The sequence below is a fragment of the Pleurodeles waltl genome, chromosome 9 (genome assembly GCF_031143425.1).
Source record: "Pleurodeles waltl isolate 20211129_DDA chromosome 9, aPleWal1.hap1.20221129, whole genome shotgun sequence".
NCBI classification, from domain to species: Eukaryota; Metazoa; Chordata; class Amphibia; order Caudata; family Salamandridae; genus Pleurodeles; species Pleurodeles waltl.
In genome coordinates, this window is record NC_090448.1 from 210,980,301 (window position 1) to 211,007,470 (window position 27,170).

Below are 27,170 nucleotides of genomic sequence, written 5' to 3' on the forward strand. Positions count from 1 at the left end.
TCTGAAGATGGAAAGTTTAGAGTTTACCTCTGTTAGGGATTTTGGCACATGGGAGCGGGATAAACAGTTCATCTTTTCTAAACAGATGGTGCAGTAGGATGCAGGGATCTCTACACGCACGATTTTGCTTTTAAATACGGAACATGATAAGCCAGAGTGTTTTTGGAACAGGCGAGCTATCTCTGCGAGGAAGGGGAGAAGACAAGTCAGGGCCACTGTAAATATGCAATTACAGCTTTTTCTGCATAATTGTAGGTTTATCGCATTTGCCACCTAATCCATCATCTGTTGCATAATCTGCAGACTTTAATAAAAGACTATTTTGTTTCCAGCTCAAATGGTTCAACAATTACTAAAAACACAGCAACTCGTGTTGGCACGCAGGGCCCTTTGAAAATGTTGACTGGTCTCCTTTTTGTTGCTTATCGTTATATTTGGTTGTTATATTGGTACTAATGAGGTGCAACCAATGCCCAGACAATGTTAATAAGTGTAAAAAAAAGTCAAAATAATGAAGTAGTACGATCATAAAATGTGCCGCATTATGGCACATAATTTGTCTTTTCTTTGGCCCACCCCTCCTGCATATTTCAAGTGGCCCTGTATATAGCACAAACATGGTCAAAAGGTGTTAGATTGTTTTACAGACTAAGTACTGCATAACAAAAGAAAAAAAACACTTTTACAAATATCCACTCAGAACCACCAATGGGAGAGGAGATGAAAAGCAGATGTATTTACCACAGCAGGCAATGCTCCTCCAAGGACAGGGTGACCAAGATAAACTAATCACCTTGGAAGAAGGTTGCAAGCATGTTAAATCCCCTTCTAAAGCACAACATTGTGTGGAATTAATCACATTACATGGAATAACCGCTTTGTTCAGCTGACTTTAAAGTGTCACATAGCTGCCAAGTTTCCCAGAATTCTTGAAGTGTTAATCCAGTATATAAAAAAATACTACAAGTCCCAGAGTTGTAAGAAAAAAACAGGCTGAATCAACTAGTCACACATGAACTTGGGAAACTTGGCAGCTATGAATAAGGCTGCTGGCCTGCAACACATTTTCAGCAGTTCCGGCTTTGTAGCCAACAACTGGTATAAAAAGCAACTACAAACACTAGAATGATGCAACTGCCTTATTTGGCCAGGGACAGCAGCTTATTGCAGACTTGCCTTGCCATGATGTGATGTAGTGATAAGGTAGACGCTAACCCCTTACAGAATAGTGCAAGACATACTCATGCCTTGCAACTAAGGTATAAGCACTTTATAAGCATTGCAGACATCTCTATTTCCTCGCATTGCAAGAAAGGGGTCAACATTGTGAATTTAGTTTTCAACATTGCCATAACTGCTTTGGTATACTCACGGTAAGGTTTCACACTTAAACACTGAAATGTCAATTTTAAGTACACTATAAACACGGAGATGTCACACAAACAGGTTGAAAACTTGACAGCTGTGGAGGGGACATTGGAATGGGGAGGTCGCAGTATTTGTGTCATGGTACTTGACCCCAGAGTTGCAGACGGGGAGGCTGGAGAAATTAGGGATTGTGTGTGGGGGGGGTGTTCAAAGACACCGGAGGCCATCCAACTCATCAGGGGAGATCTCAGCTTAGTGCTACAAGAGGAATTAGAGTAATGACATCCTGCACTTAGCTTCTTTCCTTGAATCACTGAGGATGACAGACTTGTGGTAGAAAAAACATCCATGGACACAATAATACTCCTATTCCCCCAACAATATGGGCCGGATGTTCAGGATGGACTATTTTCTGGGTCCACACAACCAGTTGGGAAGATACAGAGATACCACCCTTTTGCTGTGAGGCATATCAGATCACTCGCCTCTAGTCACGCATATACTGATGGGTCATCCGGGGACAAGGAGTGAATGGAAACTTGACCCCTAGAAGATGACAGTTAGGAAGTTGCTTACTGAGGCCACAGACCTCTATTTCATGGAGAATGTGGACACTTTAGACTAAGAGGTGGACCTACTGGAGGCATATATGACGGTTATAAGTGGGAAGATTATTATATATGTGATCGGGAAGAAGAGGGTAAGGGTAAGATAGAGCAAGGAGTTGGAATCTAGACTGACCCTCTGGAAAGCGGAATATGTGGAGACTCTATCCCTGAGTCTGACTCATAAGGTAGAGGAGATTGGCGAGGATCTCAGAAGCTACGTCCAACAAGAGGCAAGGGCCCACTTCAGAGTGAGGCAGGATAAGCTATATGAGGGGGTCAAAAAAGGGAAGTTTTAAGTGTGGTTAGCTAAAAAAGAAGAGGGTCAAAGATGGATTCAGGCCACTAACATGGGGACACGGGAGAGGTAGAAACCCCAACTGCCATAGCACAGGCATTTGCTACACACCTGAGGGATCTCTACCAGGAGAAAATTGGGATCACAGCAGGAGATTTAGAGCACCTTATTTCCAATATCCCGGTCCCTAGGCTCAGAAAGGTTTTGAGTCATTCTCTGAAAATGGAGATCACGGAGACTGAGATATTGGAGGCGTTGGCCCAGAAAAAGGGGATAGATCCCCAGGCACGAATGGCCTGCCATCTGAATTTTTCAAATGCATCAAATCCCAAAGAATGGACTTGCTACGTGCAATGGTCTACAAGTCTAAGAGTGATCGGCTCCCAGAAGACCTAAGACAGGCAACAATAGTCATGATCCACAAGAAAGGGAAATTGAATGGGAACCGGGCCTCCTACCAGCCAATCTCATTACTAAACCTTGAGTCTAATGTCTTGGCAAAAGTTCTTGCCAACCGCCTGTTGCAGGTGGTGGACACCCTTGTCACCCCCGACCAACTGAGCTTCATGCCATATAGGGTGAGCAGGTATAAACTCCAGAGACTGGCTTTGTGCCTAGCGCATAGTAATGGTATTGATAAGCCAGCCATCATACTAGCACTGGATGGCGAAAAGGCATTCAATTCCCTGAACTGGCCATACCTGATGGTGATCCTGAATAAGATGGAGTTCGGCCCTACATTTCTGATGTTGGTTAGACTGCAAGACAAACCTGGTAGCCAGTGTTAAGGTGAACGGGGTGCTCTCGGAAGAGTTCGAATTGGGAAATGAAACCCAGCAGGGTTGCCCACTGTGTCCCTCCGTTGTGGCAACCTAGCCACTCAACACATGAGTGTGGAAATATGCACTAATAAGGGGCATATGATGGTACCCGGATTGGGGGGGATGTAATTTCTCTATATGCGGATAACATACTTCTGTACCTGGAGGACTACGAATGCTCCACTCCAAGAGTGCTGGAGATCTTGGAGATATTTAGGTCATACTCAGGGCTTTGCATAAATTGGCACAAACCTGTGGCATTCACGCTTTCTAACAATGACCTTGGAGGGAATTGGAATTACCCGCTAAAGTTAGATCCTATTGGTTTCACATATCTAGGGATCTTCGTGACAAAAGACTGCAACATATCTTTCTGGGAAAGCCTAACCAGAATCATGGAGGCCTACAGAATGAATGTGGGGCACTAGAGAGAAGAGCGACCCTCTATAAAATGATTTATCAATTGAAATTTCTAAATGTTTTGCAAAACACTCCCTACAAGGTCCCAGGTGGATTTTTCTGTTCTGTGGATGTGGTGACACAAGGATTATTGTGGGAAGAGGGGATGGCAAGGATTGCCCTAACTAGTTTGACCTGTAAGCCCCTGGAGGGCGGAATCACCCTCTGGACATACGACTCTATTAATGGGAAACACAACTGCACGTGATCAATGACTGGGCCTTCTACATGCAACAAGGCATGTCACTGATGACAGATAGCCTTTGAGCTATGTCCCTTTAAAAATATATAAACATCAAGGCTTTGCCCCCTTTTTAAAAAAGCGCGGGCAACTAGAGTTATGCCGTCACGTGAATCAGTGTCTATTTAAACCGAGTGCGTAGATGCACACGGCTGTTTGCGAGCAAGTACGAAATTGGATACTTTTGGCTTTTGACATACATTACCTCTTTCTAGCACGTTACAGAGTGTCAGCGTATAAGCGCAGAAAATTTATACGAATTTAGCAAATATCAAACTAAATAATTGGGCATATTATTTCAAATTATCCCACACAACGGAAAGTTGTCATATTAACATATAACTATTTCGATATATTCGGTACCCGTTCAATTTATTTTTAAGTGGTTCACAAAACTGTTTCCAAAAGGGCATTTCTTTTGCTATAAAAACGAGGCATTGTGCTCTTATGTGCTATGATAAATAATTGACTAAGATGATTGATTTTTAGAAACAATAGAGGAAGTTCAGCGATCTAAGTACAGAGAGTTATCCTGTTTTACAGAGCGTTCCTAAGGGAAACTAGGGCACATGTGATTCTGCGCCATGACAGAGAAGGACTAGATGATTAGATTTCTTTGTTTAACACGGCGAAAGTCATGTGAGTAAAAGTTATTTACGGATAACTAAGTTCACGGGGTGCTTTAGAATATTTTAATATATAAAGTCCCTCGATGAAAAGAGATATCAACAATAAATAAATAATTGAGACTATATAAAAAGATACTTGTTGGCATTTACTAATGAAAAATCAAAGTGAGGTATCAATTAATTACCCTACCATATATTTTTATTTATTATATTATTACATTTTTAGAAAAAATGTTATTGACTTGAAGACATTAATGGAATTAAAGAGAAAAGGAAAAAAACCTTACAAATATAGGTGAGTGGTGTCTTTTGACTCCCAATTGGAAAAGAAAAAATCTGATTAAAGATGTAAACATTGAAGAAAATGATTATAAAAAAGAAAAATTCTCTATTTCTGTTTCTACCTAGGTGCGACCAACACAAAAAACTTTTAGTCCTGAAGATGACCCTTTAACAAATTTTATATAGGGTCGTAACATTGACTATCAAATGTGGTTTAACATGTAAGGTGACTTCAAGACACCTGGAGTGAAGGGTTCTTTATGAAGTTCACTGTTCTTCTTCTTGATTGTTTTTAACCACATTTTTGTAAATATTATATAAACCACTATGGCACTTTAGTTATCACTATAATCACTACACTTCGCCGTTACATTTTAGGAGCATTTATGGTTTAAAATCTGAAATGTATACTTTTTTTATAACTGAGATTTGGTCAGGTTGAGAAAAATAAAAAGCAATTTGTACTGACGTAATGATGGTATGCTTGGTTATAAACAGCCTCTGCATAAAAAGGTAAAAGTGCCGTAGAAATATAGGCATTCTCTTCTCCCTGAGGACCAATTTTTTTTTTATATTTGACTGCGATAGATAGGCAGGCAATGGTCCCAGGGAGTTATGTTGGGTGAATACTGAGACAGGGGTTTGATGCCACTGCCGGCCCCACCAGCAATAGTAATTAAAGCATGGCATTGGATTACTCTAATCAAGGGCTGTAAGAGTAAACTGATGATGGAGAACCCTGTGGGAGTCAGATATTCTGAAGGGATTATAGGCTATAGAGGGTTATAAGAAGTGGGAGCAACTGGGCAGATCTAAGGTGGGTGACGTATGATGGGACAACAAGATAACACAGTTCAGTCAAATACAAGAGCAGAATGAACTGAGAAAGAGCTAGTATCTCTGGAACCAACATTTACGACACTTACTGCAAAGGCCTAGGGAGTTGTTACAAGAGACACCAGATGAGACACCTCTATAGTAGTGGGTGCTAGGGACCCCCTGACCAGCCACGCTATGTCCCAAATATATTCTACACTCCTAAACAATAGTCTTCCCATGCAGGATAGCCTCAGGGACAAATAGGAAAGGGACATTGGCAGACTGGAGGATGACGACTGGGGATCGGCATGCTGTTCCCCACCGGAGGTGGCCATAAGGGCTGGGTTTCAATTGATTCTACTAAAATTACTCCACAGGGTGTACATTAAGAGAAGCCACTTATTTCATTTGGGTTGTATTGACAATGATCTCTGCCAAAGGGGCTGCTAGCAGAGGGGAACTTCGGTGCAAATGCTCTGGGTCGCCCTAAGTTTAAGGCCTTCTGGAGGGAGGTGGGCCGCACGGTATCAGCAGTCCGGGACTTTTCGGTGGAACCAACCCCACAGCCAATGATCCCGGGTACCTGGGGGAACGAACGTTGGACTGGTAGGCACTCTTGTTCTGCAATGCTGCCCTGATGGCTGCACGTAGCGATGACATCAGGCACTGCCTGGGCAGCTCACTTATGTATCGGACATGGGGTTGCCCACAAACGCTTGAGAAGGCATGGGGCCCTGAAGAGTCTCCAAATACCCAGCCCCTAACAACAGTAGGGCACCCAGGGGAGCGGACAGAGGGTGGAGGCACGAGGACACCAAGGGTCAAGTGCGTAGTCCACACGTGTATAACAATGGCTGGTGGGCCTGTAACACCAATCTAACTATTGCGAATGGCTCCACAATTGTGTTTTTGGGATCAAACTGGTAAGCCTCAAGAACCTGACCAGAAGGTAGTTATCATGGTATATGTTCATGTACTGAAAACTCAATGAAAATATATTTTTTTAAAGGTCCAGCTCTGATAATGTTTTTTGACACAACTATGTGAACATTCTGAGCAAGCTGACTGGTTGTCACGATCTCAAAGCCCTGCGGATGAGCTTATGGTAATTATCACCTGAACAGCATTTTCTGCTTCTAAACTTTTAGATCTTTATTTGATGATGGCTGGTTTCTGACACATGAAGGGAACTTGGTCACAGCTTAAAAATCTATACTCTCTGAAAGAGCAAAATAGCAAAATAGCAAGATTTTAATTTTATAATCAGAAAGTAGCAACCATTTAAAAATGAAGCATTACATTTATTTATCTCAGATCTCTATGGCCGTTGACACTGCGGGTGGGGTTGGGGTGGGTACGTGGGTGAGGTCACCACATTCCTTGTGCTAAGCAGTACAATTTAAATAATTTTGAGGTCACTGGTCACTCCTTAGTTAACAAGAACATTTGCTCATGGGAACATATCATTTGGAACAAAACACTTTCTAAAAGGGAAACTGGGAGCTCGCATATAAGTGGCCTTTTGTATGATACTTATGAGCGTATCCAGTGTGTTTTAATTGTGTATACACCTACTGCCTGGCCTCGTTTAATGAAAATAGTGTGACTTACTTCTTGCGTAAATGACACGCTCCTGTGAGTGTAAATGGAACATATTTGGATTAGTCACATAACTTTCCTACTCACACTGGTGTAACATAAGATTGTTGGAAGACAGTGGCGTTGTTCATTAGTTGCAATTAAGGATATCTGAACTTTTACCATTCTTAAAATATTTTTTGTTTTCATTTTATAGTATTTTCACTAACATGTCTTCTTCCTACACACCCCTATCTCCACCCCGCAACCACCATAGGAATCGTGGTAACTTGCTCAACGTACCCCCTCTATTAGCAGTACTTGCACAGGGATCTTCCCGGTGTAACATATGTAGACCTGCCAAACTGTAAACAGGAGGGGGTGGAACCTAAGAGGCCCTCCGCCCTCCACCAACGCATTAAGGGTGTTTTCACATGTCTTAATGGACACTGTCTGCTTAAAGCCGCAAACGACGGGCTGAAAATCCACTGAATGAATTGGTTCCCAGCTCACCTTGTCTGCCACAATGTGATTCTGCTCCTCAACGGGTGACTGTGTGAAGTGAGCCGAAATCGTATGACACACGTGGCGCTGTGTGAGTTGGCAGGTCTGTGCTGAACAGTGTGCGAAATACCGCTAAACATATAAAGGGCAGGAGGGAGTACTTACGTCTCAGTCCAACACACTTAATTCCAGAGGCGGCTCCTCCATTTGAGCAGAGGAGCGTTGCCCCCTGCCAACAGCGGCAGCTGCAAAACCCTTTAAAGAAAATGATAATAAACTATGTTTATTATCATTTTCTTTGAAAGGGGCGGGCCACGGGGGTCTCGTGCACTGAGGGGGAATGCTCAGCAGTTCCCCTTCACAGCGCATGTGTATTTGGCCCGCCACCTTTGGCCGGACACACACACACACACACACGTGCTGTAGGCTCTCTCCAGCCCAGCAACACAGTTGCCGGGCTGGAGAGAACCTGCACAGGCTCCCAGTCTGCCTAGGAGTGCCCTAGCTGGGCACTCCCAGCCAATCCTGATGCTGCTCTGAGCAGTGTCAGGATTGGCGCAGGGCAGGCAGGGAGCCTGTGTCTGTAGCAAGGAACGTCGAGGGACAGAGGAGCGGTGGAGGAGGTAAGTGATTTTTTTTCAAATTAAATTAAATGTTTATTCCCTCCCCTACTTTCCTGCCCCCCCGCCCATCCATTCCACGGCCAGCGAGCCGCTACAATTAGTTAATTCACCTACTTTGCTTGCACTTTGACCTATATACATCATACAAATGTAAACATGCGTAACTAGCCCCTTTTTTCATGAGCAAAGACCGACTTTCAGCTGGGAATCAATATTGAGAAACCTGGCCCTGTCTAACTTGTGACAGAATCTCCCAACAATTGTGAGAAACTCAGAGAAACCGCATTTTTTGTTTAGGAATGTGAGATGCAGACGAGTTCTCAACATTTGGCATCCCCCGAAGCTTTTTATCCATTCTAGCAAGACCTCAGGCAGTAAGAATGGTTAGCATTTCGAAACAACATGCCCCGAAAACAGTTCACTGGTCTAGGATCTTTTGGCATTCATTTGTCAGCCCATTCCTCTTTGGTCCTGAGTTCATTGGTAATGCTAACGATTTTTAAGGGGAGCTATCCTCAACGACATCCACTTCTGTAAAATGAAACTGATAAAGCACCACACAGACCTCTCCTGGGTGAGCCAGATGATGTAACGGCGGGGTCACTCTCCCACGCAATGTCGACCATAGCAGTAATGAACTCTTGCTGCCTTGGCCAAGCAGCCAAAATGGTAATCATACAGAAAAACTGTAATCCACATAATAATAAAAATCTTTTGCACACCAATACAACACCCACTTTTACTCCATACTCAATTAGCAAGCATGAAGAGTGAAAACTTGGAGTAACATAGTCATGTTTAGGAAACCTGTTGACTTGCAGAAGCTGCAGCATCTGCAATACGAATACACCTTGAATTTGATTTCAGAATTGTTCTTTGCACATAGTCTGTGAATTTTGCTTTAATCAATATATTAGCATGACACTGATTCTTCGCACATGACTAGGCAGGTTGTTGTACAGCCACTTTTCCTTCTTACCTGCGGCACACCCAACCAGTCATCGGCTTGTTGCATAGCTTCACGGGCATTGTCCACTGGTTTCTGCGGATCCCAAGACTCCCAATCTGGGCAAAGGCCTGAAAACAACAGGAAACAAGCTTAGATTTACTGTGGTGCATACTTGGCCCAAGAGCTGCAATCACCACAAAGGCTAGAGCTGGGGTAATATGCAGCTCTATCATCTGTGCGGTCCACTTAATCCATCGGTTTGATTCTGTTTCCATACCTCTATGCATATGGATTAGGCCAGTGGCTACAATCAAAAACGCATCTATGGGCACACAACCCGTTATTTCAGGTAAGAAGCAGCATTTTAATACTGTAGAAATTTGAGCATGGAGAGTTTTGGACATCCAGCACCTAGGTTGTTTTCTGTGCGAATCTTTTGCCTGCTTTTATCTCGCAAAATGTGACCTCAGAAAACACTTAGAATGAGGAATTATTACACATCTCAGAGTCTCAATTTGGCTAGAAATTATTGTTACTGGTTGAATTAGGACCGCAGAGATTCTCAAAATGAGGGCCTACATGCTTATGCACCAGACTTTGTTGGTTTATGCGTTTTCTCGACCTTTAGTCCAAATAATATTGAGTCTGGATGCATTACTGCTTTCTGATCCATCCATCTCTCTCTATCCCAAACCCCAAAATGTAAGACTCTGCATTGATGGGTTTCCATGGGTGTTTATCGACTTTCCTCCTCGGGTTCCTATCTCCGCCATGGTCTTCCAGACTCTGCAATATGAAACTTTTCATGCCATTTTTAAATCTCCCTATTAATGGCATCTATTACAAACCTAAGCCAAGGTAGTAGGCAGAGAAACTGCCTCTGAAATAGTCCTTACAGCGGTGTTCTTATTTACTTTCTACTCATCACATCACAAAATTACTCCTGTGGGTTTGTCGAGTGTTACAAACTCTCTGTGGGTAATACAGAACAAAGAGCATCTGGTACTGACCTCAGGAACACCCTGAGTTGGAAAACACCTAAATTCTGATATGCTGCATCTTAATCTACAGAAGTTAACAGATTCCCGGCCAAACTATTTTAGCCCCCAAGTAAAACACAGGTGTAGGGCCATGGAATAGATAAGGAAGGCGAGGGGTATGGCCAGATAAGAATGAAAGATGATAGAAACAAAAAATACAAAAACTCTCACCTGGAGCACAGCTGTCCACAAGTGCACCCAGCGCTTTTCCATTTTGCCAGTTCTGGCTGAAATTAGTGATCGGCAAGTATGGAATTTTATTCTGAATCCATCCCAGAAGTCTCTGTTTAGGGGTCTGCTTCTTGGCATCATCATCCCCTTCATCTTCCCAAACTGGCATAGAGATGGAATAATGCAGGATGAGGGTCCATATCATGCCAAGGATTAGCTTCAAGTTCCCATCCACAATGGCTTTACTGTCTGAAAAATCAAAATTAAAATATAAATGTACTCTCAGTAAAATCAAGAAGTGACTTTTGTCTCTACTTTCAACTGATCTTTCAAACTCTTCTGCAGAGTATCAAGAAAATCACAATATGTTTAATTTACAACTAGCATGCAATACCCTTGGACTTTACAATACATGACTATGCTGTTGAAATACATTTGAATTACGATGACTTTTAAAATGTGCTGTCTCTCTTCCCATTTCTGAGGTATAAACGAGCTGCAGCAATGTGAGAGGCACCACAGGCAAATGGGGGAGGCGGGGAGTGGTACCCCATCCACCCAAGCAGCATCAACATTACTGAAGAGAGAGGTTGTTAAGTAGATCCTGAACAGCTCCTGGCCTCCCTACAAATGCAACTCAAGATACTGGATGCGGTCACTGGTACCAAGGATGATCAGCCCATCATCACATGGAGAAAGCAGCTATGTTCAATCACTCCCACCCAGAAGCACAAATCATTTACTCTTCTTTTTCAGCTAGCTTGAGGCACTGCATGCTGAACATTTAACAGTCATCAGCAACACAACGTTAATGAACTACACAGCTTTCATAGCCACTAACTTAAGCAAGAGGAAATATAGGGGAGGTCAGAGAATCATCCCCAAAGATGTAAACCTAAACCTTGGCTGTGAACTAAAAAAGCAGTCCCTTTGGCATTTAATTGTACTCAATGGTTGTCGAATGCACATACTCAGTTATGGACAAGTGATATCATACACATTAAAATCACAGGAGAGTACTTCCATTAGCCATCATTTCAATCACGATATTTTAAAATCCAAAGGAGAATGACTAAGCTTTACAGCTGCTGGCGAGCCCAGCCATCAGCATCCATAGTCATGGCTCGGGGATCCTGTCATTAGGACTACTGTCAGGCCAGTGGGTGGATGTCAAGGACAGGACGTGATGTCTGGGCAGGATGCACTTTGAATCGGAACTCTACAACTACAATGCCTCCCCTCTGGCATAGGTTAAGATGGAGGAGTACCCCTTTGAACAAAGGTGGCTGTTCAAAAATGTATTTTTATTTTAAAAACAGTCTGAGAAATGGAGTGTATTGAAGAAGAGATACATTTTATTTTACTTAGGACGGTTCCATTTATATTTGAGTGAACTCTTTTATGCCAGTTGTTTTATTTTAACCAAGTACTTAGCATTCAAACTCATTGTTGTACCACTCCACGTTCCTTTTCCAAGCCTTACTGGAGCAACAGGTTCTTTTTGAATACAGATCCCAAGCTTAGTGCACTAACGGGGACAATTTATGTAACTTCTTAGATGCACTGAAACTCAAAATCGGCTGCTCACTAAGCTACCTCCGTCATCCCGGACGGGTTAACTCCAGCTCCAAAGCCACAGCGTACACCACACAGGAAATGATATGGTACCCGCATAATGAGCATCAGATGGTTTTCAAACTACATTTTAGGTTTCAACAGGACATTATTGGTGCTGATTGTTAGCTAGAGTAAAGTTGTGACAGTGGTGGCTTTCTGAATTAAAAATGGAAATTTGTAGGTGGAGAGTCCCTTCAATCGCTGAACTGATGCTTTCATCTCAGGAAAGCTGCTACATTAGTACACGTACACACCAGGGCAACAAAAGGGTTGCTCATTGCCTTCCAGCTTCACCAGACGAATAGGGATCATGCACACACCAGACAATTAAAGTTGAAGGCAACTGGCTAAAAAAGCCTTTGCGACGGAGGATGAAAAAGAGAGTCTGTAAGGAGAATTATTCTCATTCCTGTGATGACTTCTTAGGTTTGCTCCTTTTCAAGCTTTGAGAAAATATCTAGCATAAGAGGTCTTTCGCTTTAGAGAGATAGATCTATATGAGTTGGGACTTTTTCCATATCAATCCTGCATTAAAACCTTGCTGTGGAACTGCAGGTATCAGATCCCTGTTTTCCTACCCACGAAAAGCACCGAAACGCAAATGTGAAAACAGTATTCCACAGCACACCGTCAACAAAAAATATATGTGTTGCTTTACTGGGAATTTAAAATGGCTGCATAAAAAGTAAGACCGTAAATCAGAACTGTGGTAATGTATTACATAACAAAAGGTGGTGCAAATACGTACATTGCATAATTTTAACCTAAACGCTGACGTAGTCTTCTCTAAAAAAAAAAACACAATTAAACAATTTTCAGGGACCTCTTTGCCCAGAGTGGCCTGACATCGCAACTCCCATTATAACAGATTGATCGTGAGCTTGGAAAAAAAGAAAGGGTCTTAGGAATACCACAGTGATGGAGGCCCCTTCTTCGCCCGCCTCACAATTTGCAAAATATGCATAAGAGAGGCATCACCACTGAAAAGCACTTCTACTTACAGTTGCGTGCATAGACGCCCTTGAGACATTAGAGCTGTTGAGCAGGTTGAACAGGGCCCCCCTTTAACCATGCAGCCTACCACCCAACTGATAAGGCGCACAAATCACTAGACAACCTGCCTCTTACCATAGAAAATGCCACCATGCAGACTATCACTTACCTGAAAGAATCACATAAAGCCCCCATGTAGCCTCCAGCTACACTAATAAAGAAATGACACAAAACCATAAGGCAGCCAACCAATGAGTTGATAAAAAAATTCAATATAAAACCGTCATGCAGTATTCCCTCCATCAGATGCAAAACGCACAAACTGTCATGCAGCCTTCCTCCCAGATGATATAAACGATTTAAAGCCAACATGCAACCTACTGTTCAGCTGATATCTCACGCAAAATCATTGTGTTGCCAATCTCCCACCTGAAAACAAAAATCACACGCAACCTAGCCTATTTCTTAGCTGATAAACCCATACAACACAATCTGCAGCAAACTCCCAGCTAAAAAAACACCACAAAATGTGCAGCCTATCTCTCACCTAAAAGATTTCACATTTCAGCTTATAAAAATCACATAAAACACCATAAAACCTACCTCTCACCTGGTAAAACTAATCACACAGAGCCACCAAGCAGTCTAAGCACAGCTGATTATATCACTCAAAACCACCAGGCAGCTTACAACTCTGTGATAAAATCATATAAAACCATCATGCAGCCTACCTCAATGCTGATTAGGAAAAACCTCAAACCACCGTGCACAGTACCTCTCAGATGACACAAACCACATAAAACCACCATGCAGCCTACCTCAATGCTGATTAGGAAAAACCTCAAACCACCGTGCACAGTACCTCTCAGATGACACAAACCACATAAAACCATCATGCAGGCTAAATACCACTTAACCATCATGCACACTACCGCTCAGCTGAGGAACGAAAAACAAGTAGGTCGTTCATCACATGACCGCGATGTGTCTCGTTCAGTACACAATCCACTTCTCGGAAATACTGTCCTCCCCACCCCAGGCCCAAACACACCCATCCACTGCCATTTCCTCCATAAATTACATTTCACACCACAGCGGCCATGCGCTGGTTTCGCCAACGTTTGCCATGCCATCAAATAGTCATACAAAGCTCTTTCCTTCCTTTCAGATTTCGTAGGCCTCAAGCACACTGCTGCTGAGGACTAAGCAATCCAGAGTGCTTTGCGAGACGTCACGTGCGAAGGAAAATGTTGAGGCGTGATTGTAAAAGATTTGGGGCCATATGTACGAACACATTTTCCCATAGACACAGCATGGGCAAAACTGCTTGCTACATCTGGCCCTAGGAACCTAGGGCCAGATGTACGAAAGGATTTTACCCATTCTGTGTCTAAGGGAAAAATCTTTCGTACATATGGCCCCTATTCTCCGAGTTTTTATGAGCCCAATGGGAAGCCTGCATTAAAGAGAAAAAGATAGATTCGTCCTGTTAAAGCAGAAAATGTGGAGGAACTTGTTTTGCCACAAAGAGCGCCTCCGCTGAAAGGCAGTGGACATGGGGTTTGATGCTTTGCAGACCCGTTTGCCTGGATGTTGTGTTTGTGACCAAATTAATGAATTCAGATGTGTTTCTGTGGCATGGTTTGCCAGCTCGCAGTCTAGGCTGCTGGCCGGCTAGGCAGGTATTCAGCGAATACTTTGAGGATGAGCTTGAGGCAGAAACTAAGGCTTAACCCAGGCTGTGCGCCAGGCTTTACTGCCACTGCCTTGGTGGCAAACACCTTACACATGGCACATAACACGTTATATTAATGAACGTTTGGGAGTTGCTCGTTTTAATTTACTACCAATTACTTGACATATAATTGACTGAGTGTGACTTCAGCTTCGTGCAGCGGAAGTCGTTTGTCAAGGATCACACAGTTGGGTTAAGTATAGAAGGTGAGCTTAAGAAAATTGGCTCCTGGTGTACAAAGTCATTTTATGGCTTCAAGGCCTGCAATTCGCAAAACTACACGATTGCGAATGAAGACGTGCCTATACTCATTAGAGGGATCGTTTCTAACCCCTGCCAAATGTGTGGTTTTACCTATTAATACATAGGTCGTAATGCAAACAGCATTCACTATTCACAAACTAGTCGGTTTGCAAATTGCATATCCATGGTTTGCGAATCAGGATAGTATATGAGAGCCATTATCTTCAGGGACCCAACTTCCTGCAACTGATCCCAGGCCACAAAAAAATCACCCCTGTCCTGTCTCTGTTTTAAAAGACAAAAATGTGCAGGCTTGGAAATGCGGCCTTCCTTTCTTCATAATAAGTTCGGGCTTATAAGTCATGGAAAGAGAAAAAGGTAACAACAGTTGTGTGAATGTGCTTGTGACAACATGTGACGTAGCCAGTGGATGCAGTGAACGTTCTATAATGAAGTTGTTTTATATTCCTTTCCATTAGGAGCAACTAAGTTGCATGACTCGTACAACAAACACTAGAGATGGAGAAGTGAAAGAAGCTTTGCCTTTTTTCATTCAGGTAAAACGATGTGGCAAGGCCTTTTCAGTGCTCTTACCAAGAACCACATGAAGAACGGCTTATGAAGCGTACAATGAGCAGGCTGCTCTTAAATGCCTCCCTGTCCATCAGCTATATAAAACAAGCGTTGGCAAAGTGAATAAGTCAGGCATTCACTCTAGCCATTGGCTTTTTCAATGCTTGTTTCCGTAAAACTCTATTGTGGGAGCAGATTGGTCATCAACAATAAAAAACTTATTGGCTAATAGCTAAAAGAAAACATGTTTTAGGACTCCAAATGCAAGCATTGTCATTGTAGTCCCTGGCACCGAAGGAACTACTTTAGGTACAAATATGCTCCTTGAGAAATAACCGAAAGCTTTCATTCACAGGGAAGCTATGCAATGCCAGGATGAAATGACCCACGGCCCCATGCTGTACATGGCAATGGGGGGGGGGGAGGGACTATGAATAGCTCAATAACAGACCAATAAATTGAGAGGTACGGCTGAAACATCATATAAGTATTATATATACACACATACGTATAAGTACTGGCTAATGTTAGACCAAAAATTGAATGTTATGGTGATACTGTTAAATATAAAGATTTGCAATGTTTCATAAAACAACCCATGTGGGCAATAACCCAGCCACAGTCTGTCCATATGAGCAGAGGAGCCATGCCCCCACCTTTTCCCCAACAAGAAGAGTATCTGTCAAGCTGAACAAAGGTCAGCCTGACAGACTCTTCTTGTTCAATGCAGGCAGCCAGGAGCTAGATTTGTACTAAATGCACAGGCTCCAGGCTGCCAGTTCTGAGCTTTGCCAGGCTGAAGATGCCACAGTTCCTGTGGAAGTGACCTCTTCAGTTTAGCAAAGCACCTCAAGAACCTCTCCATCCTGATGAGGGGTAGAGTCATTAATAGCCTCTGACCTAGGCGCTTCAGTTTTAAGACCTGAAGTGCCCATGGCCGAGTGTCTTATTAAGTTCTTACATGGCTGAAACTTTTGTTTTGTAGCTGGCAGTAATTTTGTTTTAAGGGCCTTGTTTGTTATATCATTGCAGTAGGCCTTCTAGCCCTCAAAATGTGTATTGCACTATGCCCCATATGGGATAAACATATGGTTTCACTGCATTACTTTCTGCAATTCTCTGTTCATGTGGTTATGCCCTATAGGGGCTAACTATATGGTTACATGACCATGGGCCAGATGTACGAAGCAGTTTTCAAGTCGCAAACGGTGAATCGGCCCGTTTGTGACTTAAAAAATGCTATTTGGGATGTACAAAGCTCAAACTGCGATTCGGTAACTTGTTACCGAATCGCAGTTTGGGTTTTGGCGATTCGGTATTAGGAAGGGGCGTATCAAGGGCGTCCCTTCCTAATGCCGAATCCAAATGGTCTGTATGAATGTTTTGTGACCGCGAATGCGGTTGCAAACCAATCGCAGTTAGCACCAGTTTCAAACTGCTCTGAAAATATTTTTTCAGAGCAGGAAGTGTTCACAGGGTCCACTGGCTGCTCTGAAAAAATGAAAAGAACGCTTTTCATTTTTTAATTTTGAAATGCATCTCATTTTCCTTTAAGGAAAACGGGCTGTATTTAAAAAAAAAAAAAAAAAAAAAAAACACTACTTTATTTAAAAGTAGCCACAGACATGGTGGTCTGAGGTCTCCAGCAGGCCACCATCTCTGTGAGGGCGACCATTCCCAATGGGGTCGCAAATTGCGACCTACTCCATGAATATTCATGAGGTAGGTCATTTGAGACCCCATTGGGAATCGCAAACAGTGTCATTGACACTGTTGTACATCCGGTTTTGCAACTTGCAAATTGCGAGTCACAAAACCTGATTTTTTTACATGTGGCCCCATGTTTCTTACAAGTGCCATTTTTGTTGTGCTGTCCTCTATGGACTGTTCTGAGCATTACAGTTCACACAATACAATAATCACAGGAACGAACAGTCGCCCCATTATGCTTTGCAGGGCATTACTTTTACAAAACATTTCGATCATAACTCAGCCTGTGGTGGTCCAAGGACAATGGGACCACCTTCAAAACATTTGCCACAGTGTGGTCTTTCTGTCTACATCCTCTCTAGGTCCCCACACTAGGCAGGGGAGGAGCCCAAAATAATAACTCCTCCCACCATTCAGTGTTTAAGCACTTTCAAGGTGGTAACTTTTGCTTTACAGCTGGAAGTAGTATGTGTTTTAAATACTTTATTTGTAATTTAATTGCAGTACTTTCTGGAATTTTCTTTTCATGTGGTTATGTCCTCTAGGGGCTAACTATATGATTAAGTGACCATGGGGGTTATTCCAACTTTGGAGGAGGTGTTAATCCGTCCCAAAAGTGACGGAAAAGTGACGGATTTACCACCAGCCGTATTACGAGTCCATTATATCCTATGGAACTCGTAATACGGCTGGTGGTATATCCGTCACTTTACCGTCACTTTTGGGACGGATTAACACTCCTCCAAAGTTGGAATAACCCCCCATGTTTCTTACGAATTATATTTTTATTGTGGTGTCCTCTAGGGGCTGTCCTGAGCATTACAGTCTAATGCCAAAAGTTTATTTGTGATAAAGGTTTTTGATGGGTTTACATGACATTTGCATATGTTTTATTAATCTCTCCTTATTGCAAATATGACAATGATACAGCCCAACGTAACATCCTTATTACACTATGACTGTTTTTACACTCTTGATATGTTTGGGTGACCCTTCAAGTTTATTTCTCTTGTTATTCCTCTGTGGCTGTCTTGTGTCATCTTTTTGGGAATTGTGTTAGCCAGCCAGCATCCCTGATGGTGGGGTGGTGAAAGTGGTATTCTATTGGCATTAGCATGGCAGATTTAAATTAGGGTGCTAAATAGAAACATTTTCATTTTTGGGTGCAGATAGAGGAAGAAGGCTCATGGAAATGCTTTAATTATATGCAGGGCCACTGAAAAGACCAAATTATGAGGCAAGGTTGACCAATCTATGCGGCTAGAAAAGTCCAGTTTACAATGTAAATAGCTCTAACTGAAGCAAATGCAAAACCTATTGCATTGCAAATGCTTGTTTTAAATATTTGGTACATGTGTATATGTATGAATATTTGACAGTGAGTATTCTGAATGGGGGTGGGGGAGGGCGGTGTGCACATGTGTGTGAATGCACGAGTGTGAATGAGTGTGCATGTGAGCTTGTGCGGCCGCACCCTCCCTGAAAACATTACTGCCCACCACTGCATTCAACCTCATGAGTATGAACATTCTGCTTCCTCCCTCTGGCAGTGTGTGCGTGGGCAGGATGGGATGTGCCCTTTTCAGAACCCTGGGCTATTCAGAGCAGCCCTATCGTGCCCAGCAGAAAATTAGACTATCTAATAAAAACATCCGGAACCCAAGCTGAACACCGCCTGAGGGCAGACGAAAATATTAGTCTGTATGATCGCACAAAAGTCAGCTACTGCAATTTAATCCAAATAAATAGTGATTTAAAAACGAACTTTGAAGTATAAATAGCTCTGTGCACACACAGTAGTGAGGTTTTCAAACACTCCCATTGTTTTACCTGTGCGTGACTTTAATTTCCTTGTTTTAGGTCAGTTACCAGAAGTCCTATCGACATCTGCAAACCTCATCGAATTGAAGTGATCAACCGCTTACTGAGCAGTTAACCTGTGCGACATTTGTGGGCTTTAGACAGCGGCGATGCTTAATTGGAGCCGGTGGTCGGCAGTGGGGACCACTGGCCCTCATTTTTGAGTACGGCACTTATTTTTTCTCATTGGACATTTGTCGCAAGCAAGAGAGGGAAAGGCACAAAACGAAGACGGGCAACCTATCACAAAGAGAGAAAGACGGGACCTGCCATACTGAAACAAGGGGCGGAGAAGGCCCGGTGCTGGCTTAGAACAGGCGTGAGGTGGGTTCCGGACTACAAGCCTTGCCACGTGGCACACACACACGTAACTGCGCCAGCCGCGGGACCCTGAGCGGCGCTTTTGGCCCCGCCGCGCACTCTTTTACAAATTAAACACTGGGCGGGGGTTGTTTAAAATGGGTTTGGAGAGCATTTGGCGTTTTAGCACAAACTACTTTTTGAGGGGGGGGGAGAACATACAAGACAGCCCGTCATTCTTTACTTTGAAAGATTAACATGCGTAAACCGTTATAGAAGGGCAGGCACCACAAGGGAAATGTGTCGCTAGACCTGTGCGTTTGAATGGCGTGGTGTGCAGGGATGTTAAAGGCAGGGGCAAAGTCGGCGCTGGCCGAGGTCCCCAGCCTTTGGCGGGGGGGGGGGGGAGGGGAGGGGGGGGCTGCTGATAGAGCCTGCTCTGGTCTGCAGAAGACCTTGGCCTTGATGATCTTGAATACTTCTTAAACAGATTGCTTCAAATACAGTTCTCCTTTAATGTATTTTTAATGAGTGGGAGTCTATGACAGGCATTCTGCTGAGAAATGTTGTGTTAATGTTTCACGCAGCATCCATTAAAGAAACTTTCTTTTAGATCAAAGCTGGGCCTCAAGTGTGAGAAATGGGAAGGGGTCACATAGATTATTCACAATAATATTAGTGAGATGCTGCTGTGTTTCAGGATTGAAAACACAGCCACTGTCTCCGATTATTAGATGTAAGCACATTGTCAGGGACCTAGTCGGAGAGAGCATGAAGGAACTGAAACTGGATCAGACCTTCAAAGCTGTTCTGGACAGGGGCCCGCAAACTCCTTAAAATGTTCCTGTTGGTGAGTTTGTTTGTGTAGTAATTTGTCAGGTGGAGAGAAGAAAAATATGTGCAAATCTGGACTGGGTGGTGTGTGTCTGTGAGTATATATGTATGCAGGTCATGAAGGGTATATGGGGTGCATGTGATTTTGTGGGGAATATGTTTTATGGATGTGTACGTTGTGTGCAATTGTGTAAGACTATGCCTGGTGTGGGGATATATGTAGTGATGATTGCAGTGGGTGGTGTAGGTGTGGAGCATCCTACGCGTTTGTGGTGTGGTCTTGTGCAGAATATGTGTATTGTTAAATATCTCTTTTATACAGGGTATTTTATACTCTACCCCTTCTTTTTCAACACCCTGTAAATGAAGTGCCCTGGTATAAAATAACTTCCTGTCACCCCAAATCCTGAACTAGGAAGGATTTTGCCTTGCTCGGTTTTGAAAGTGTGGCTTGCACATCAAAGCAGATGCCAGCAGTAAGCTTTTAATTCACTGAACCATTGAAGAGAGAGAGAGAGAGAGAGAGAGAGAGAGAGAGAGAGAGTGTGTGTGTGTGTGTGAGAGAGAGAGAGAGAGAAAGAGTATGTGTGTGGGTGTGAGAGGGCGACAGTATGTGTGTGTCTCCATAAAATCAAGCGTTAGTTTTGAAGAAAAAAAAAACAGTGAAAGGTTCAACAAGAAGATTATTTATAAGATCTCACTTTAGCCGGAAAGATGAGAACCATCATTGTGACAAAAGTGTACTCAGGCATAGGCTTCTGGGAGGTTTTATACTTACCCTCGGGCTTTGAGAGTGACTCAACAGAGGAGATGCATGAGATGATGGGGAAAGAAAGCCAGGAAGAAAAATAACAAAGCATCGAGGTAACTGCCTCCTGCGCTGGATGCCTTTTCACCCAGTGCAAATCCCAATAATTGCATCTGTGTGTATAAAAGAGCAGTGAGTCATGGCCTGGAGGAGTATGTCCATGCATGTCCCTGCATCTTAGTGTGGTGTCCCTCTGGACTGAACACACGCAAGCAGTCATTGATCCTGTGGAGCCACTCAATGCATCAATTACATTACCAACCATATTGTCACTCATGATGGAGAACATTTCCGCCCACCATACAAATTATGTCACTACTAACATCCATCAATAGTCACATTAGAAATCACACTGTCACTCATATTTCCAATAAAACTGTCCCTCACATTTCCACTCATATTGCCACTAAAGCCAAAACCAAGCTGCTACACAGTTGCAACAATTGAAACATAGATACATTTTTCTTAAGCTGACATGAATTTACTGTACAGAACTCTCGGAACAGCTGGGCGCGTGCAGTCCATAAAGCTTAGAGATGAGGCAAGTGCGAATAAAATTAATTTTTAAGCTTGCGAGTGTCGGCTGACATTTGCCCTAAAACTATGAACGGAAAGGCCGGGGCTTCAACAAGCTATTACTGAACACATCCCTAACATTTTTGAAAAATTCCCCGCTGTGCGACACATAGAAAGCGTCTCAAAAATAGAAAGACCAGATTTTTACTTTGAGCTGCAAAAAAATCCGAGACAGCACGTCATTTCTATTTAGAAAATGATCAAGAACCTCGTGGAAATGAAGGTATATTTAGCAACTAATCACCGGTGCTGTCTACTCTAGAAGCTTCTAAACAGCAGATCTGAACTCCACTCCGGTAAACTATGTTATTTTCTGTGCGTCGCCTTGGTAACCGTGCCGGACTGACATACAGCGGTGTAAAGATTACTAGAGCAGGAGGGCGGTGGTTACTCATCAATCACCGACAGTTAAATGATTCATGCCTTCTCTGACTTCCTGCAGCAGCTAAATTCAGCTCGGAAGTGCACGAAATGTTGGAATACGTTTCTGACAGCTGGTCACTTTGATACGATGCACAACTGTCCAATTCAACAAGTTGGCCATTTGTGGTAGACTTCTCAAACCGTCTATCCAGTGTGACAATGAAGAGAGTCCGGATCTAGGGGTCTTGGCCAATATTATGTAACCTGTTGTACAGTGCATTAGTGTTAGCAGAAGAGTGCGATCACTGTCTTGGTATTGCAGATGTGAATGGGTGAGGGCGGAGACTGGTGCCAATCTTCGGTGGTTACACTCCACTGGCAGTGCCCTCTTCTCGTACACGCATCTTGGGGGGAATAAAAGGCAGACAATTTTGATGGGGTTATTTTGGGCAACGTCAGCAGGGGATACCGGTGAGGCTACCGGAAAATCACCCAGCACATTTGGATTATGCCCAAGCCCTCCATTCCAAGGTATGGGGTGTGGGTGGCCATCCCCATGGGTGGGGATAACTCACTGCCTCCCTTTCACATGGCTATGTGAGCACTGGTACTCGTGGTACTTGCCAACCTTGCCACTAATAACCAGGGGCGCCTCCCCCGCTCAGGCGGAGGAGCGTCGCCCCGTTGCTTTTAATCAGAAAGGGAAGAGAAAATAGAATGATAATAATGCTTTGTTATTATCATTTTATTTTTCCTTGGAGCTGGTGACAGCAGCGTCTTGATTGGCTGGGAGCCTGTGTGCTCCTGGGAAGAGGACAGAGGAGACGAGAAATCTCCAGAACAAAGGTAAGTGTTTTTTTTAATTTCTTTATATTTTTTTATCCCGCCCGCCACAGCGTTCAGTGGCAGGCACCACTGCTGATACCACAGCATGGTGGTATTTCAGACAAAAAGGCGTGATATTAGCACAAGACTGAGGACAGAGGAGAGACTGCCCAGGCATTGGCTACTGCAATCATATATAAGATATTGCTTTACACCAGTGCCTTAAATGTGCAGGTACTGTCTGCTACAGAGTACCTGAACTTCTTTCATTTGACAGGGAGAGTACTGGCACTTCTCAGTACTTCTGCAATACATTTAATTGAAGAATACCTGCACTTCTGAGGAGCAAAAAGGTACTCTACGTAGTGAGTACCTACACTTCTAATTTTCCATTTAAAGAACTGCTTTATATCCGTCTTTGGAGTAAAGGCTAAGCAATATCGACACAGGGACTGATGCTCTTATAGAGACGGTCATGAGAGGGATGCTTTCATTCTCTAAGGGGTTAAACAGGAAGGGCTCAATACTCACAAAAGCAGTACATTTCCACTTGCATGTCTACAACCACTCATAGATGCTTATTTACCGCTTCCAGAAATCCACATACGTTTCCAGGACTATACATGGAAACCAGAAGCAGTTACAGATTTCGAGTACTTTTGCAGCACTTTTGTGAATTCCTATTCCTGACAATGCAAAGGCGTTTCTACATGGACAAGTTTACATGTGCTAAGTTCAATGATACATTGTAGGTCTTGGTTTTCAGAGCATTGATGTCAAACACACCTATTGTTCAAAATATATAAACAGGGCGCGACGTGGAGCTGCCCTTTTACCCTACTGGCTTCCTTCTACCAACCTCTCTCATCTTTGGCGTGATGCTTTGTCAGTCACATCTTGGCTAAGCTAGCCTAATACTGTTAGCTATTTGGGTGCACCCTTCTGCCTCCACACAAGGCTTGTATTGATCTGTAAGAGGGGGCTAATTTACAACTACAGCCCTCTCTTTCTGAACCTATTGGCTTACTCCAGTGTGTCTCATTTTAATATGCAAATGTAACATGTATTAACACCTTAAACCACGCCTACTGGCTTACTCCAGGGTGTCTCATCTTAATATGCAAATGGAACATTTATTAACACGTTAAACCACGCCTACTGGTTTAGCCAATGCTCGTTTCTTTTTTCTACATAGGAAAAATATTTTTCCCCTGTAAAGTATCGCTTTCCTAACCCCTCATCAATTTTACATGTGATCCATTCCTACCCTGGAAAAAGATCCATTCGTGCAACTGTCAGTAGTACATTTTCCACCTTTTCCAGTGGGGAAATTGGGCGTAGAGAGGTGTTTGTGAATACCCTGAAAAGTATGCTTGTAGGTGATTTTTTTCTGGCTCATAATACAAAGTTTATTAATATTCAATAAAACCCATTTAATGAGCCGTACAACAACAAAAGGTTGAGTTTAAAGCTACAGAGGTTCAACCTTTTAACGTGCAGGTTGCATGCAGTTGATTACTGCAGTTGCATAGCATACTGGGTTATTTTACTATCATTTTAATTTGTCAAGTGTATGTTATACAGGATTTTCGTTACAAACTAAGCAGCCCACTGCGCTTGGTTACATAAAAAGCAAATCTGTGACCTACATGCCGCGTGCCAACTTTGCTCTGAAACAGGCACATTAACCTCTTAAGTTATTTTATGGCAATGTGTGTCCGTAGCCGGAGTTTACACACATCAATCCAGGAAATGCATTGACTACCTAATCTGGTTAACCAGTATAAACCCCTAAGACATCATAAAAACACTTACATCTCTGCAGTATCTGTTTTAGGGCCCCTAAAAAACTATCTTTGAAATGCTGTTGATGTGTAACCGAATAAGAAAGGTATTGATAGCAGAATTAGTAAAAAAAACAAAAAAACATTAAAACTGCACATGCACTGATAGAACACAGACTGCTTCCATTGAGTTGCTGCTTGTCATGATCCTGTACTTCATCATGAATAGATCCCCAATGCTGCCACACGTTATAGATTTGGCCCTTTTGTGCCCACCACCTACTGGCAACAATCGATTTGTAGCAGAGTAAATTTTCTATTTCAGCACTGCATGTCGCAGCAGCAAAAATTTACTTTACGGAGAAAAATTCACCACCAGGAAAGGGTCTATGTCAATGCAAATTGATCATGATGAATTCCAAAGCACTGTCGCAAAGTCAGCTTTACGCCCTAGAACGACGAGCACCATGGAGACAGCAGTGAGATTTACAATTCTTTTGCACTGATGCTGTGCAAGGCAAAGCGGTGCAAAGGCAGCGTCAATCAACGTTCCTGCGCTTACTTGTTTTTCCGTAAAAAGTTGACCCAAGCGCACCACAAAACTGCTTTGCTTCATATAGAGCCAAATCCGTGTTAGTGTCTGCCAAGTGTTCGTAGTAGTGAACAAACAGCGCTATCAACCCCTAGGATTCCACAAAAAGCCAGATCTAGGAATATGATCATTATGGCTTTCCATGACCTCTTAGTACCAAAAGAAAGCTGATGTAAACAACGGGCATAATATACATAGTTTGTGCAAAGTTACATAGTGTGTGGTTTATGCAAAGGTGACAGCACATAGAAATCTGTAGCGGAGGAGGTCTCTCAAGTACAAATGTGGTGCAAGAACTTTTAACTCACCTTTGCGGTGTAGAACAACGCTAAACCTTATTCAAAAACTTTTCTTTTTTTTAGCCAGTGTCACCGATGACATCATTGGCACACAAGCGGTGTGCATTTTTTATCATTCAGGCAACCCAGAGCACAGATTTTCACTAAGGGCTTCTGAACAAATCATAGTAAATCTGGGCCAAGGTAAGAAGTCAGAATAGCAGTAATTTGTTGAAAAGCCCAAAGGACAGTGAAACAAGCCCTGATTCTGTCCAGAATGGACTATGCAATGTCCTTTATCTTGGAATTGACCAAGTCTCAATTCGCCAGCTTCAGATAGTTCAGAATGCCGCGGCGCGTCTTCTGTTCTGGCTCCAAAGCACACATCAGTTTTCCAAATTTTTCATGAACTTTATTGGTTTGCAGTCAAAAAATGTATCCAATTCAAAGCATTATGTTACATTTTCAAAGCCAGAGCTGGGATAGGTCATTGTTATATTTAGGAGTTAGTGCGGCCTTAACAGCCTACGTGTAGGTTTAATTCACAGCACCAGGCTTTACGCACTGTCCCTAGGTTCCGCTTGGCCCGTTTGGGTGGGTAGGACGGGGGAGGGAATTCCCTTCCAGTGGCTCTGAGAAATTGAACATCCCTTCTAGGAATCCGCAAAAGTTTAAAAACGTGGCTATTTTAAATTGACATCTGCTTTGCATTCTATGGACCGGGAAACCCCATTTGGGTAGCTGCGCGCTCTATAAGAATATAAATAATATTATTATTAATAATAATAATAATAATAACAACAACAATCAAAGGTACAGCTCAAACCTAGACCTAAACCAGAGTGTTTGGCAAATTCCAACGCCATTTTGGAATCAGCCTTAGCATAGAGTAGAAACACACTTTGAAGGTAAACTGCCAAGACTTTCAAATACAAAATTAATCTGTTAAAAACATCACAATAGCGCCGTGCAGCTTCAGCCCTGGATCTGCTTGAACTGCTTGAAGAGGTAGACAGTGGGGGGCGGGGGAGGAGTGTGAGGTGGTATTTAATTTACTTCCTGCACAATCTAAGTCCTCTTTGTTGGAGGAGCACAGCTTCGGCTGTGAGGAGGTTTACAGCTGCCGGTGCTGATCCGTGGATGGGCGATGAGCGCGTGCACCACTTCCAGCAGCAGAAACCTTTCTCTCCGCGCACACAGTGCTCGCACGCGCCTTGTTATCACTGCTAAACTCCAAGCCGCTGTCACGCACGCTTCCTGACCAAATGTATGCGCTGTAATCGCCGCAGTAACTGAATATAAAAGTGTTAAAGGCCTGCAGGAAACTCTAATCCTTTTAGCGATTTCAGATAAAAAGGAGTCGCGTGTGATTTCGACAAGTGCACCCAGTATGGATATCCCGAGAATGCTAACCCTGCACTCGGTACAACAGGGTAACAGTAATGGGTGTCCTTGGCGTGATCCTACTAGTCCAAAGCAGTGCACTACAGTGAACCGACGAGCTACAGCAATGAGGAGGGAACAAGATCATCTTTTGTGTGCACCGACCTCCAGCAACTGCCACCCCGAACCCACTGGAGTGCCTGCACGAAATTAAAATCTAGAAGTTTTGTGGTCCAATCAACGTTGACATTGTGCGGTCAGTTCATTTTACACCAGGTGCTTCACGTGTAGTGCAGAGAACGTCTGCAC

The 27,170-nt window shown here is 43.1% G+C and overlaps 1 protein-coding gene across 4 annotated transcripts in view; it reads right to left on the minus strand.

Moving 5' to 3' along the window:
• Window positions 1-27,170, minus strand: part of FLNB (filamin B) — a 455,875-nt gene that overhangs the window by 280,249 nt on the left and 148,456 nt on the right. For all 4 annotated transcript variants that reach the window (XM_069206567.1, XM_069206566.1, XM_069206565.1 and 1 more), the window contains exons 2-3: window positions 10,388-10,636; window positions 9,207-9,304 (exon numbers count right to left, since the gene is read on the minus strand). In XM_069206567.1, coding sequence (XP_069062668.1) covers window positions 9,207-9,304; window positions 10,388-10,636 — 347 coding nt within the window. The remainder of the gene's footprint in view (window positions 1-9,206; window positions 9,305-10,387; window positions 10,637-27,170) is intronic.